At 40.0% G+C, this 13,442-nt stretch overlaps 1 protein-coding gene across 2 annotated transcripts in view; it reads right to left on the bottom strand.

Annotated features, from left to right (window-relative positions):
- Nucleotides 1-13,442, bottom strand: part of PTPRG (protein tyrosine phosphatase receptor type G) — an 822,458-nt gene that overhangs the window by 170,841 nt on the left and 638,175 nt on the right. For both annotated transcript variants that reach the window (XM_007499993.3, XM_007499994.3), the window contains exon 7: nucleotides 9,605-9,762. In XM_007499993.3, coding sequence (XP_007500055.1) covers nucleotides 9,605-9,762 — 158 coding nt within the window. The remainder of the gene's footprint in view (nucleotides 1-9,604; nucleotides 9,763-13,442) is intronic.

The following is a 13,442-nucleotide window of genomic DNA, read 5'->3' as shown; positions in this document are numbered from 1 at the left end:
CTGATAAAAGGTAGTTCATTGCAGCATTGTATTATCAGTCATTTCCTCTAGTTCTGATTCCGATCCTGGAAACACAGATCCTGAGTTCAAATCCCAATGCTACTATAGGATGTAGGTAACATAATGGATAAAGCATTTGACTTGGAATTAGGAAGACCTGGGTTTGAATCTTGCCTGAGATACTTACTGTATTATCCTGTAAAAGTCACTTAACCAATCTGTATATCCGTTTCCTCATCTGTGAAATGAAGAGATTAGATTCTGTGGCTTCTAAGGTCCTTTCTAGTCCATAATCAGTCTTTTTATTGTTGTTCATTTGTTTTAGTTGTGTCTGATTCTTTGTGTCATTTGGAGTTTTCTTGGCCAAGACACCAGAGTGTTTTGTCCATTCCTTCTCCAGTTCATTTTACAGATAAGGAAACTGAGGCAAACAGGGTTAAGTATCTGAGGCTGGATTTGAATTCAGGTCTTATTGACTCCAGACTGAATGCTCTAACTAATGTACCACCTACCTACTCCTAAACCTATAAACCTATAAAATCATTTAATTTCTCTGTCTCAGTTTCCTCACATATAAAATGAAGGAGATAGATTAGGTGTTTTCTAAAGTCTCTGAGCACTAAATCTATGATCTCAGTGAAAAATGTCTGACAGCCATACTTGGTCTTCAGGCTGGGGATGGTACACTAACATGTGGTATAGTGAGTGAGGCATCTGTCTATGAACAGGATTCCAGAAGAAAAAGATCTCCCAGGCTGCCAATGCTGCATTTTTATGGGCTTGAAACTCTTCTTCTCACACAGGATAAACACTCTTGGACTTCTCTTTGCTTTAATATTTCTAATGAAGTCAGGATCATTGAGCAGCCCGAAATGAAAGTTTATATTTCTGTAACATTACTCTGACTTTTAAACTTCTGAAGGGAATGTGTAAAATGTTCGCCTTTTATTTCTGCTTGGGGAGCTGTTACTGCATTCTGACCGGTGCTGTTTCAAGTGTAATTTTAACCTTGAATTGCAAATGTGTTGGCTAGAAGTGTATATAAATCATTTCAACTTTGCTTTTATTATAAAAATATTCTAGAATATAATTAGTTTTTAATCTGTCTGTTGGAATCAAAAGGAAAAGTTGAAGTCTATTCCTTCTATTCATGTGGAGCTAAGGGCTTTTGTCCATAATATTGGGGGGAAAATATCTGTGCAAAAAACACAGTAGCTGTAGGGGGGGGAAGTGATCTAAAACCAAGAGTAATATAATTATGAGCTATTAAAAGCTTGATGTGCACAGTTTTTAAAGGATGAATATATAAATGGCAATTAAAGAAAAAGCAGAATCCATTATAATAACAATAAGATACTCCTAGGGACACATTAGGATTAGAAGGTCAAACCTTGGGTCATGGCTACACATGGCCCCACAATGTAATAGATGGGTGACATGGTTTTTGTTGCTTTATCACTTAAAAAAAATAACATTAGAATATTAAGTCCATTAGTAGATCCTTGAATGTTCAGAGTTTTATTAAATTATAGGCAAGAAGCATAGAATATTGTTTTTGGAAAGAATATACAACTTACTGGACCTGTAGTCAGAGAATATGATTTTAATCCTGGCTCACCTAATAATTTAACTGTATCACCGTGAGCAGATCATTTCCCTGTTGGGAGCCTCACTTTTCTTATCTATAAAATGACAAGATTGGACTAGATACTGTCCCCTGTTCCTTCTAGCCCTTGTGGTACTATGGCTGCCATTTTATTCTTTGGAAACTATCAAATTCTTCCCTTGTTGGTCAATGGTAAAGGAGAAAAGATGCCTACTGGAGAGGAAAAATTCTCTTCAACAAGAGATTAAAAGCAGGTTAATGTCATCAGTATTTCCATCATCAAAAATCATTTTCCAAGCCTGTGATCGCTGAAGATGTTGTATTGAGTTCTATACAAGGAAACGTTTCTCAACTCTGAAGTTTTTCTCATTTATTTTTAGCTTGGGATGACAAATGGATGAATAGGTAGTTAGATGGATGGACAGATGGATGAATAGACAGATACAGAGAGAGAGAGACAGCTAGATGGAGATAGATAGACAGGTAGAGATAATGTAGTATAGAGGCACTGGACCATGGATACAGGAACATCTGTGTTCACGTTTTTTCTCTGATACATACTAGTTCTGTGATCATGCATGACCATGAACGTCACTTAATCTCACCATGTCTTCAGGAAACTTTTTAAGACTAGGTTTTACAGGCAAGTTCCTGCTCTACACTGATGGAGGACGTTTCAGTATCCTGAATTCCCTACGTTGTTGAGACCAATCAAAGGACTGGATGAAAACAAATAAAATAATAACTCAGGTTTCTAGAAAGTCCCAAGATGAACAACTTACATGCTGATAATGCTGTAATACTGATCATACGTAAAACAAGATCTTCAGAATAATCCTTTTCAATAGGTACCAAAAGTATTTGTGTCCCCATTTTACAGATAAAAGAATGAACTTAGGAAGATAACAAAGCTTATTTCTGCCTCTTGGCCCTGAAAATGAACTTGTATCTCTTTTTTATTTATATAAATGGGCACTTATTCTTTGATAGGATTCAGGCTCCTGGAGGGTAAGGGATTTCCCATTTTTGTCCTTGTATGCCCAGCACCTAGCACCGTGCCTTACAGTAGGACATGCAGAATCAATACTCCTCAGTTCATTGGTTGATAAGATGGGCTCCTCTTGCCCACATAGAGTTTATAGTGTAATTAAGTCATAAGACACATTCTGGGTATCTTCCAACAATGAGCCTGTGCACTGAGGTAGGCTTGATCCAGAAGTAGAGTGACCATGGGATAGGATCTGCCTCAGTTTATGCCTTTAGAAACTCAGGGCCACCTGCAGGCTACAAAGTGATGTCAGAGGAGAACTTCTTGGAATGACAACTGGCAAAACAATGTTGGGAACAACTTTTATCCTCAGTATCACTGCAGAATCTCCAGTGCTGCCAATAGAGATAGTTCAAAGATGGAGGGAATGGCATGGTTTGCTTACAGAGATTTAGCAGGAGATTTTCAAGAGGAAGCCACATACTCCAGGTAAGAAAAGACTGACCCAAATGGGCATGGCTTCCACCAAGCAATGTTTGTGCTTCATTGGAGAGAAGGCTGCCTGCGAGCTCATGTTATTAGAACACATAGCATTTAGCCCCAGATTGCTCAACAGTCTCCAGGTCAAGGCTCATTAGCTATATGGATGATTTTGAGCATCTAACTAATGCTCACAGAAGAAAACAAGAAGAGAAATCTGGGGTTTGCTTTCCTTTTCGGTTTCTCTCCTGTTCTTTGTTAGCAAATGGATTTTAATGAATGTGGAAATCTCCAAAATAACTTGCTTTATAGGAGCCCATGGAGAGGAAACATGATGTAGGGGACATAGAGTCAGGTTTGGATTGATGGAGAACTGAGTCAAAGGCCTGGATCAGATATATACAGTCTGGTAAGCCAGGGAAAGGCCCTGCATCTCTTTTACATAGGTTCATCTTGTTTTTGTTTTTGTTTTTTGTTTTTGGTCACGTACTCCTTTGGCAATCTGGTGAAACCTCTGGCCACATTCTGGGGATAAGGTTTTTAAATGCATAAAATAAAACATAAAGGATTAAAAGGAAATGAATTATATTGAAATCTAGCTATCAAAATGTAAAAGAAGTTAAAATGTTAAAAAATGTTAAATGTAAAAATGGTTAAAATGTTAAAAAATGTTAAACGTTGAGAATATTAAAATGTGAAAATGTTAAAGATTTAAAAAATGTTAAATGTTAAAAGATGTTTTGTTAAATGTTGAATGTTTAAAAATGCTAAAAAAGAAGTTCAGCATATTGGGTTAAGAACCCCTCCTCTAAAACCACAAGTCTACAGTGGCAAGAATTTCTGTATATCAATGAAATCACACAGTTTGATGAAAAAAGATCCCAAAGTTAATAAAGGATATACTTATGACTTTAAGACATAATGAATATACATCCTTATCCATATATGCACTCTCCCAATCTTTCTCTCTTTCCTTCTTCCCTCCCTCCTCTCCTTTTCTTTCTTCTTTCCTTTCCTCCCTTCTCTCGCTCTCTTCCTTCCCTCCTCCTTTCCTTCCTTCCTTCCTTCCTTCCTTCCTTCCTTCCTTCCTTCCTTCCTTCCTTCCTTCCTTCCTTCCTTCCTCCCTCCCTCCCTCCCTCCCTCCGTCCCTCCCTTCCTTCCTTCCTTCCTTCCTTCCTTCCTTCCTTCCTTCCTTCCTTCCTTCCTTCCTTCCTTCCTTCCTTCCTTCCTCCCTCCCTCCCTCCCTCCGTCCCTCCCTTCCTTCCTTCCTTCCTTCCTTCCTTCCTTCCTTCCTTCCTTCCTTCCTTCCTTCCTTCCTTCCTTCCTTCCTTCCTCCCTCCCTCCCTCCCTCCCTCCCTCCGTCCCTCCCTTCCTTCCTTCCTTCCTTCCTTCCTTCCTTCCTTCCTTCCTTCCTTCCTTCCTTCCTTCCTTCCTTCCTTCCCTCCCTCTCGGGTCTCTATCACTCTCTCTTTCCCCTTCTCTATATAGGTATGGATATATAAAGTGTAGGGTTGACTATTTGTTATCCCTTAAAGTGTCTCAGAGTTACAAGTGTAGCTTTGGAGTACTTCACTCTCCCATTTCTCCCCTCTTCTAGACTTGAGACATATCTGTACTTATGTTTTCTTGCCTTTTGAATGTTTAATGTGAATTTATTTTTTGCTCTCCTTTTCCCTCCTTCTATGAGAAGGAGGAAAGGGAAGCAAGAGAGCCCTTGTAATGGCCAGGCATTTTCTAGCTGATTAGAAATAAGATTTGGAATTCTTGGCCAGGCTCTTTTCTGGAACACACAGGCTGGGCTGCCATCCAGGGGTCAGAGTGACGGGCAAGGTTTGGGCTGATAAGACCTGGAGATCGAATGCTTCCTTTTCTGATAGCCCACATGGCTGTGAACTCTATACTGTAAGCAAAGCTGGCTTGGACTCTCAGAAAATGAGGTTTGGGTTTTTCTCCCCCTCCAATACCCCCCTCCCCAGTCCCTGCTCCTCGGCACCTCAGTGCCCCTGGGAAGAGGGAAACGGGCTCTGGGAAGCTGCGACTGATAAAAGGGAAACTCTGCTGTTAAGATTGATGATACCTTATATGAGAGAAGCTAGAGAGATAATATGATTAATTGATTTTGTTTCATATCGCTTTTGATATAACAATACCTACAGAGAAGTCAGATATTAGAGACGGCCTCATCCTTCACTGCTGGTAGTATTGGTGTATGTATGGGGGGGCACTGGCGGAGGGGAGAAAAGGGAAATAGAGCAAACAAAGGACTTTCTGAGAAGCCTGGGGAAAATAAAGAAATTCCAAGGGTCGCTAATAGACAAGCCATTGACTAGCTTTTTTTCTTGTTGTTCAGTTGTTTCGGTCATGTCCGACGTTTCATGACCCATTTGGGGTTTTCATGGAAAAGAGACTGGAGTGGTTGTACTCGTACCCCCCATTGGAGGGATTTCACCCAACTGGAGTCAAGAATCAGAAACACGAAGTTTTAATCCTGATAGTGACAGCGATTGACTGTTTGATTGTGGCCAAGTCTTGGAACCACCCTGAGCTTAAGATTCTTCATCTATAAAATGGGGGGATCAAATATGATGAGCTACTTCGGGCTCTTGGCAGAACTTGAAAACACAAACGTCAAGCACCACCACCGCCATCATGCTCATCAGAGAATAGAGACCTAGACCTGGAGAGGACCTCAGATGACATCTAGGTCAACCCCCTCCTTCACTTTAGAAAGGAGGAAACAAATCCAAGGAGATTAAGGGAAGTAGGGGGTGCGGTGAATAAAGCACTGGTCTTAGAGGTGGGAAGATTTGAGTTAAAATCCTGCCTAAGATAATGTGTGACCCCAGGCAAGTCACTTAACTTCCCTTAGCCTCAGTTTTCTCATCTGTTAAGTGGGGATAATGATGGCACCACATCCCAAGGTTACTGTAAAGATAAAATAACATAGTATTTGTAAAGTTCTCTATTTAAATGCTCTCTAATGTTCCATGTTCTATGCCAATAATTTGTCCAATGTAATGCAGGTAGCAAGCAACAGACAGAAGATTTGACCCCATGCCTCTGATTCTGCAATTAAAGCACTTCCCACTTTATTACTCTACCATTAATAAAAAAAAAAAACTGTTATCAGCACAGTCATAGGAGGAAAAAGCCTTAGTATTGAAGTCAGAGACATGGGGTCAAATCATCCGTACTACCTATGTGACACTGGATAAATTGGGGCCTCAATTTCCCCATCTGTAAAGAGACTATTGAACTAGATGGCCTCTGAGGGCACCCCCTCTTCAGGGTGCCTCGCCCCATTATTTATAGTTATCAATCTCATCATCCCCTTCCTCCCCCTTAGACTCAAAGTTCTATAAAAGCAGGGAATCTTATACTCTGGTGCCCACTAGGATGCCCAGAACATAACACGTATGTAGTCAATATTTGCTGATGGAAGAGATAAACAAGCAAAGACTTCTCAATAGAATGTGTTGCCTAAAACTGAAGTAGATATAAAATCGGCCACGTTCTGTTTCTATCCTTTCAGCCTCTCCTTACACCCCTGGAAGAAAAGCTTGCTACCGTACTTATTTCCTGTACTAATTAGTTCAAGCCATTGTATCTTGCTTTTCTGATAAAACTGTTTAACTTACTAGATTGAAAAACTGAGTTAAGAACAGTCCTTCCCCCCCAACACTGAGAACATAAATATTTGGACTGGAATTTAATTTTATCACAATATAACAATGCTGGCTGCACTCTTAGGAGGGAAACTGTTTCGATATTTTATCATCTCCTTAAGTCTGACAGCCCCTGGCCAGGAACAATGTAATAGCAATCACCACCGCTTCCTTTTGAGTCAACAGACATTTAAAAAATGTGTTTGAAATTTTCATGGCGGCCTCTTACGTCAAATTCTTTTGGTTCAGCGAGGCCATCCATAGTCTTTCCCCATCTTGCTTTCCAACCTTATTTTCCATTGCTTCCCTCTATGTACCCCCTTGCTCCAATCAAGGAGGACTCCTGGTTTCATCCTGACTCTTGCCATGGTCTTTCCTGAATCTGTGAAGGGATCGCTGTGGTCCTCTAAGTGTGGCCCCAAATGGGAACCCAAGACCCTTTCAAGGTGGTCTGGCAGTTCAAAATTACTTTTTGTATAATAATAATTAATTTTGTGAGAATATTGAGAAACCAGAAATGTTGGTTTTATTTTTTAACATGGTATATATATATATATATATATATATATATATATATATAATATACACACATATATATTAAACATTATTATGGTATATATGTACCATAAGTCATATGACTATGTAGAACTACACATACATATATTCAAATGTTTTTGAAGAAAGATAGATAGATTTGGGGAATCCTCACTAACTTGTAAGAATAGAAAGAGGCTGTGAAACCAAAATTTTTGAGAATGGCTACTTTAGACCGATGTTGTTGAACTCAAATAGAAACGGGCCATATATTGACTTGGAAATTAATATTATTTATATGATACTGTATTATTTTATCAAACATTTTCAAATTAAATTTGAACCCATTTGTCTCCACTCAGGAATTTTGTGCATCATTGTTTTTTTAAACCGTGACCTTCCATCTTAGTATCAATACTAGGTCTTGTTTCTAAGGCTGAAAACAGGTAAGGGTTAGGCAATGGGGGTCAAGTGACTTGCTCAGGGTCACCCAGCCAGGAAGTATCTGAAGCCAGATTGAACTTGGGATCTCCCTTCTCTAGGTCTAGATCTCAATCCACTGAGCCACCCAGATGCTGTGGGCCACTGAAAAAAAATTATGTATTTAATCATTGTTTGCTACATTAAAATGTTCAAGTATTTCCCACTCCCCTCTTCCCCATACTAGAGAAAGCATCATTCAGAGATATAAGTATATGTAATATATCTTGTTATATATCTTGTATATATCTTGCTTAATTCTACTGAATGTCTCTTTCTCTGGAGGTGAACATACACAGACATTTTTTTTTAAATCCGACTTTTTGTCTTAGAATCAATACTCTGTATTAGGTCCAAGGCAGAAGAGTGGTAAGGTAAGGGCTGGGCAATGGGGGTTAAGTGACTTGCTCAGGGTCACATAGCTAGGAAGTAGCTGAGGCCAGATTTGAATCTAGGACCTCCCGTCTCTAGTCTTGACTCTCAATCTGAACCATCCAGCTGTCCAACAAGTCATTCTTCAAACAATATTTCTGTTGCTGTACACATACATACAAACACACACATAAATATGTTCTCTTGGTTCTGCTTGTTTCACTTCTATGTAAGTCTTTCCATATGGGCCATTTTTGTAGGCTGGGCACAAGTTTGATATCACTATTCTAGGTCAATACTTTCCCTTTTCCAATGTGTTTAAACTATCTATCCATCCATCAATCCATCCATCCATCCATCCATCCATCCATTCATCCATCCATCCATGCATCTATCTATCTATCTATCTATCTATCTATCTATCTATCTATCTCTATCTATCTATCTATCTATCTATCTATCTATCTATCTATCTATCTATCTATCTATCTATTTATCTATCTATCTCTGTCTATCCATTAATTCATCCATCAATCAATCCATTTGTCTGTCTATTTATTATCTCTCTCTACCTATTTATCCACCTATCAAATCTATCTATTGGTCTAGACTAGTGGATTTCATCAGTCTGACATGGATTGGAAAATGTCAGTAATTTATAATTTTAGGGAACTGGCTGGAAGGAAAGTCTCCGTGATCATGGAGCTGTTAAGTTTCTGAGTCAGAACTTGAACCCAAATCCTCTTGATTCCAAGGTCAGCTCTTTATCCACTCTACTATTTTGCCTATTTCCATTCTGCTTGTCTCAGTCCTAATTGCTAAGCCCAAATTCCACTGTCTCTACAAATCCTACTTGAGGATGTTTCAACTTACAGAGTTGATCAAAGAGATTTCTTTCCATTTAATTTCTATTACACATAGTCAGTATTCTAAAGATTAGCTCTTCATTAAGTTAAATTTAACTGTTATCTCCTTTACAGTAGTTTTCATTTCCCACCTGGATTGAGCTTCTTGAGTTGGAGAGGGGTGTGTGTTTGTGTTTATGTATATGTGTGTGTGTGTGTGTGTGTGTGTGTGTGATACAGAGAGAGAGAGAGAGAGAGGGAGAGAGAGAGAAAGAGGAGAAAGAGAAAAAGAGAGAGAGAAAGAGAGAAGAGAGTAAGAGAAAGAGAGAGAAATAGAGAGAGAAAGAGAAAGAAAGGAATGGGAAAGAGAGAAAGAGAGGAGAAAGAGAAAGAAGAAAGAGAAAGGGAAAAGGAGAAAGGGGAAGAGAGTGAAAAAGAGAAAGGGAAAGAGAGAAAGACACACACATGCACATGTGTGTACATGCACACGTGTGTGCGTGCACACACACACAACCTAGCAAAATGCCAGGAATTTTATAGGCATTGAGGTCTAGGTTGATCTTGGCAGTGCTGGATGGGAACGCATCTAAAAACAAGTCAAAACAAAGATGATCAATTTTGGTTTCAAATCTACCTGATGGTAAGAGATGGGCACAGGCCTCCGGAAAACAATCCACTCAACGATTTCACTACACGGCGGGGTGGTCAAGGAACCGGTATAGCGGTAATAGCTTCCTAGGGATGCTGGCAGGAGATCCCGAAGAACAAAAGGATCCAGAAAGGTTTCCTTCTCTGTTAAAAAGAAAAACAAAGATGTCACCCTCACTCTACAGAAGGAGTCTTTAATCACTTCTCCCTTCATCTCTCAGTTCAAATCCTACCTTCTGCGGAAGGCTTTTTCCTGGTTCCCCCTTTTGCTATTAGTGGCTTCCCTCTGGAATGACTTCTTATTAGCCCTCTTGGATGTACACACTTATGTGCATATCGTCTCTCTCCTGAGACTGGGAGTTTCTTGGGGGGATGATGTTTTTGCCTGTCTTTGCATCTCAAATGCCTAGCATAGTGCCTAGCACATAGATTTGTTGATTGACTGACTGATTTAACTCTGATATTGGGGAAAGACGAATGCCATGTTGTATTCCCCTTTCCTGCCTGTAGTTGGGGTTGGGATTGCATTTAAAGTGTAAAAGTCAGTCTTAGCTCAGTGGCCTTACAAAAGAGCTGGTAGGCTGGCGTTAACTCTAAGGTGAAAGTTGGCCAACCCCAGTTGTGTAGTTTGGATGGGAAGGTGGGGAAGAGAGAAGGAATCACAAGGTCTCCTGTGAGGTCTCCAAATCCATGTTAATTGAGTACCTGAAGATCAGGTTCTATCACACAATAAAGAATGGACCTGCAAACTCATCCATGTGGGCTTTGCACCTAATGACACCAATGGCAGCCCTTTCATTCGTGCCCCATCTTGCATGACTCTCCTTCGTGTTACCCACCATCAGTCCATGGCTCCCTTTGCCACTATAGCTATCAATGGAGTTCACAGACTGTCCATCAGACATCTCTCACTTTTCCAACATGATGGACTCATCCTGTAGAGCACAAAAACTCTATTGCTAGAAGCTAGCTTCTTTTAGAGGCTGTGACACCTTGGCATTATTGTTGGGGTTGTTCTATCTGACTCTTTGTAACCCCATTTGGGATTTTCCTGGCAAAGACACTGGAATGATTTGCCATCTCTTTCTCCAGCTCATTTGACAGATGAGGAAACTGAAGCAGACAGGGTGAAGTGACTTGGCCAGAACTGAAGGAAGGAAGATGAGCTTTTATTACTCCAGGCCCAGCATTATCCACTGTGCCACCTGGGCGCCTAGCACCTTTGTATAGTGCAGAGTGTACTCCTGGCTTTGGAGTCAGAGAACCTGAATTCAAATCCGAGCTTTGCTTCTTATTATCTAGTGACTTTGGATAAGTCACTCTATTTCTCAATGTTCCATTTTTCTCATCTATGAAATCAGGGAAGTACTAGGTGATGAATCCCACTTAGTTTCCACTGGCTGAAAATATCCCCAGATCTCTCCCAGGAAAGAACAAAAAAAATCTGCTAGAACTGAAAAAAAAAATCAATTTTCTGCACAGAGAGCTTTAAAAATGAGTCTGAAATGGGTAGAACACTGATAAACCAGTATTAATTTAGAAATTATACTAATAGGAATGAATAGTAAGTGTGCTTGACCCCCTCACCCCCAGTCTGTCTGTCTTCTGTCTGTCTGTCTCTTTCTCTCTCCCAGATTTCTGATTATATCATTTTTTTAAACCTTCACTTTCCATCTTAGAACCAATACTGTGTATTGTCTCCAAGACAGAAGAGGGGTAAGGGCTAGGCAATGGGGTCAAGTGACTTGCCCAGGGTCACATAGCTGGGAAGTGTCTGAGGCTGGATTTGAACCTAGGACCTCCCATCTCTAGGTCTGGCTCTCAATCCACTGAGCTACTCAGCTGCCCCCTGATTTCATCATTCTAAAGAATTCTTGTGTGTAAATTCTCTCTACTTCTGCAATTTAGGAAATTCGTCTCTAGTGGCTTATGGGCCCTAAGAGTTTCACCCACCTAGCATGTTAGCACAGGGACTTTCTGAGCCTCAGGCAAGTCCTCCAGTCCCTCCAGTACTCTACTGTTCCTTCTCCCAACCATGGTACTAGCCAGTTGGAAGTATACATTTAGCAGGAATCTCTATATGATGTATGACATCAATATTGCATTGTTTTAAGGAAAAGACTTGTGAATGAGTTCTGACAGAATCCTCTCAGCAGAGAGTTCCCATCTCTCAACAGTGAAATGACTTAGAACAGTAAGTCACTTTTAGTTAATCATCTTGTGTAAGTGGTTTCCTGAGAAAGGCTGTGACTCAAGGGCTCCAGAACCTTCTAGGCTTGCTTAATGGCTAGAGCATCCACGGAACAAGAGTCAGGAACCCATCTTGGACACTAACCAGCATTTAATCTATAGGGATCTCAGTTTCCCTCACTGTCTAGTTCAGAAGAGCTTAAGGAGGAATAGAATACAGGAAAAAGAGAGCTGGATTTAGAGTTAGAGGATCTGGGTTCCAAACTCCACTTTGCTGATTACTATCTGTGCCTAGAAAAAAGGCACTTCAATTTTCCTATGATTTAGTTTCCTCATTTCCCCCTTAGGATGCCAAAGCACAATGAAAAAGAAAGTTGTCTCTGCAGTCACAAGATGTGACTTCAAATTCCAACACTATCTCAGTTCCACTCCTTAGAATTTTCTTCTTCCTCTTTGTCGATCTCCTTGCCTGGCTCTAAGGCCCAGCTCGCCTGACTGCTGCCCACTGCCCACATCCTGATTTGAGGAGAGGTCACAGCAGTACTCCATTGCACTCATGCACCCTCTCTCCAGCATTCTTCCCTCTTCATTCCTTGAGGCATATGTGTGGAGGCAACTAGTTGGTGTAGTAGATAGAGCACTAAGCCTAGAGTCAGGAAGATTCGAGATCAGACCTGGGCTACCAGCACACGATCCAAGGCAAGTTGTTTGCTTCAGTTTCCTCGGCTGGAAGGTGGATTTAATAATAAGACCTACCTCCTAGGGTGGTTGTGAGCATCAAATGAGATGATAATTATACAGCGCTTTGCAAGGTACCTGGCATATACTCAATTCTACATAGCGCTAGCTAATGATGATGATAATAATTATAACAATAACAGCAATGTCTATCAACTAAGAATATAATTTGTGTTTGTATCCCTTGTACCTATCTCCTATCCATCCATCTACTTATCTATCACCTATCTATCCATCTATCTACCTAGCTACCTACTCACTCATCCATCTATCTATCCATCGTCTGTCTATCTATTCGTCTGTCAGGCTATCTATCTAGTCATCCATCCATCTATCCAACTGTCAGTCTATCTATCTATCTATCTATCTATCTATCTATCTATCTAATCTGTCTGTCTGTCTATCATCTATCTATCTATCTATCTATCTATCTATCTATCTATCTATCTATCTATCTATCTATCTATGCCAGTCTATCTATCTATCCATCTACCCACCTATCTATCTATCCATCTACCCACCTATCTATCTATCCATCTACCCACCTATCTATCTATCTATCCATCCACCCACCTATCTATCTATCTATCCATCCACCCACCTATCTATCTATCTATCTATCTATCTATGTCAGTCTATCTATCTATCCATCTACTCATCTATCTATCTATCTATCTATCTATCTATCTATCTATCTATCTATGTCAGTCTATCTATCTATCCATCTACTCATCTATCTATCTATCTATCTATCTATCTATCTATCTATCTATCTATGTCAGTCTATCTATCTATCCATCTACTCATCTATCTATCTATCTATCTATCTATCTATCTATCTATCTATCTATCTATCCATCTATCCATCCACCCATCTATCTATCTATCTATCTATC

The sequence above is a fragment of the Monodelphis domestica genome, chromosome 7 (genome assembly GCF_027887165.1).
Source record: "Monodelphis domestica isolate mMonDom1 chromosome 7, mMonDom1.pri, whole genome shotgun sequence".
Taxonomy (NCBI): Eukaryota; Metazoa; Chordata; class Mammalia; order Didelphimorphia; family Didelphidae; genus Monodelphis; species Monodelphis domestica.
The sequence above is the reverse complement of the archived record's forward strand: the minus strand, read 5'-3'. Positions and strand labels throughout refer to the sequence as shown.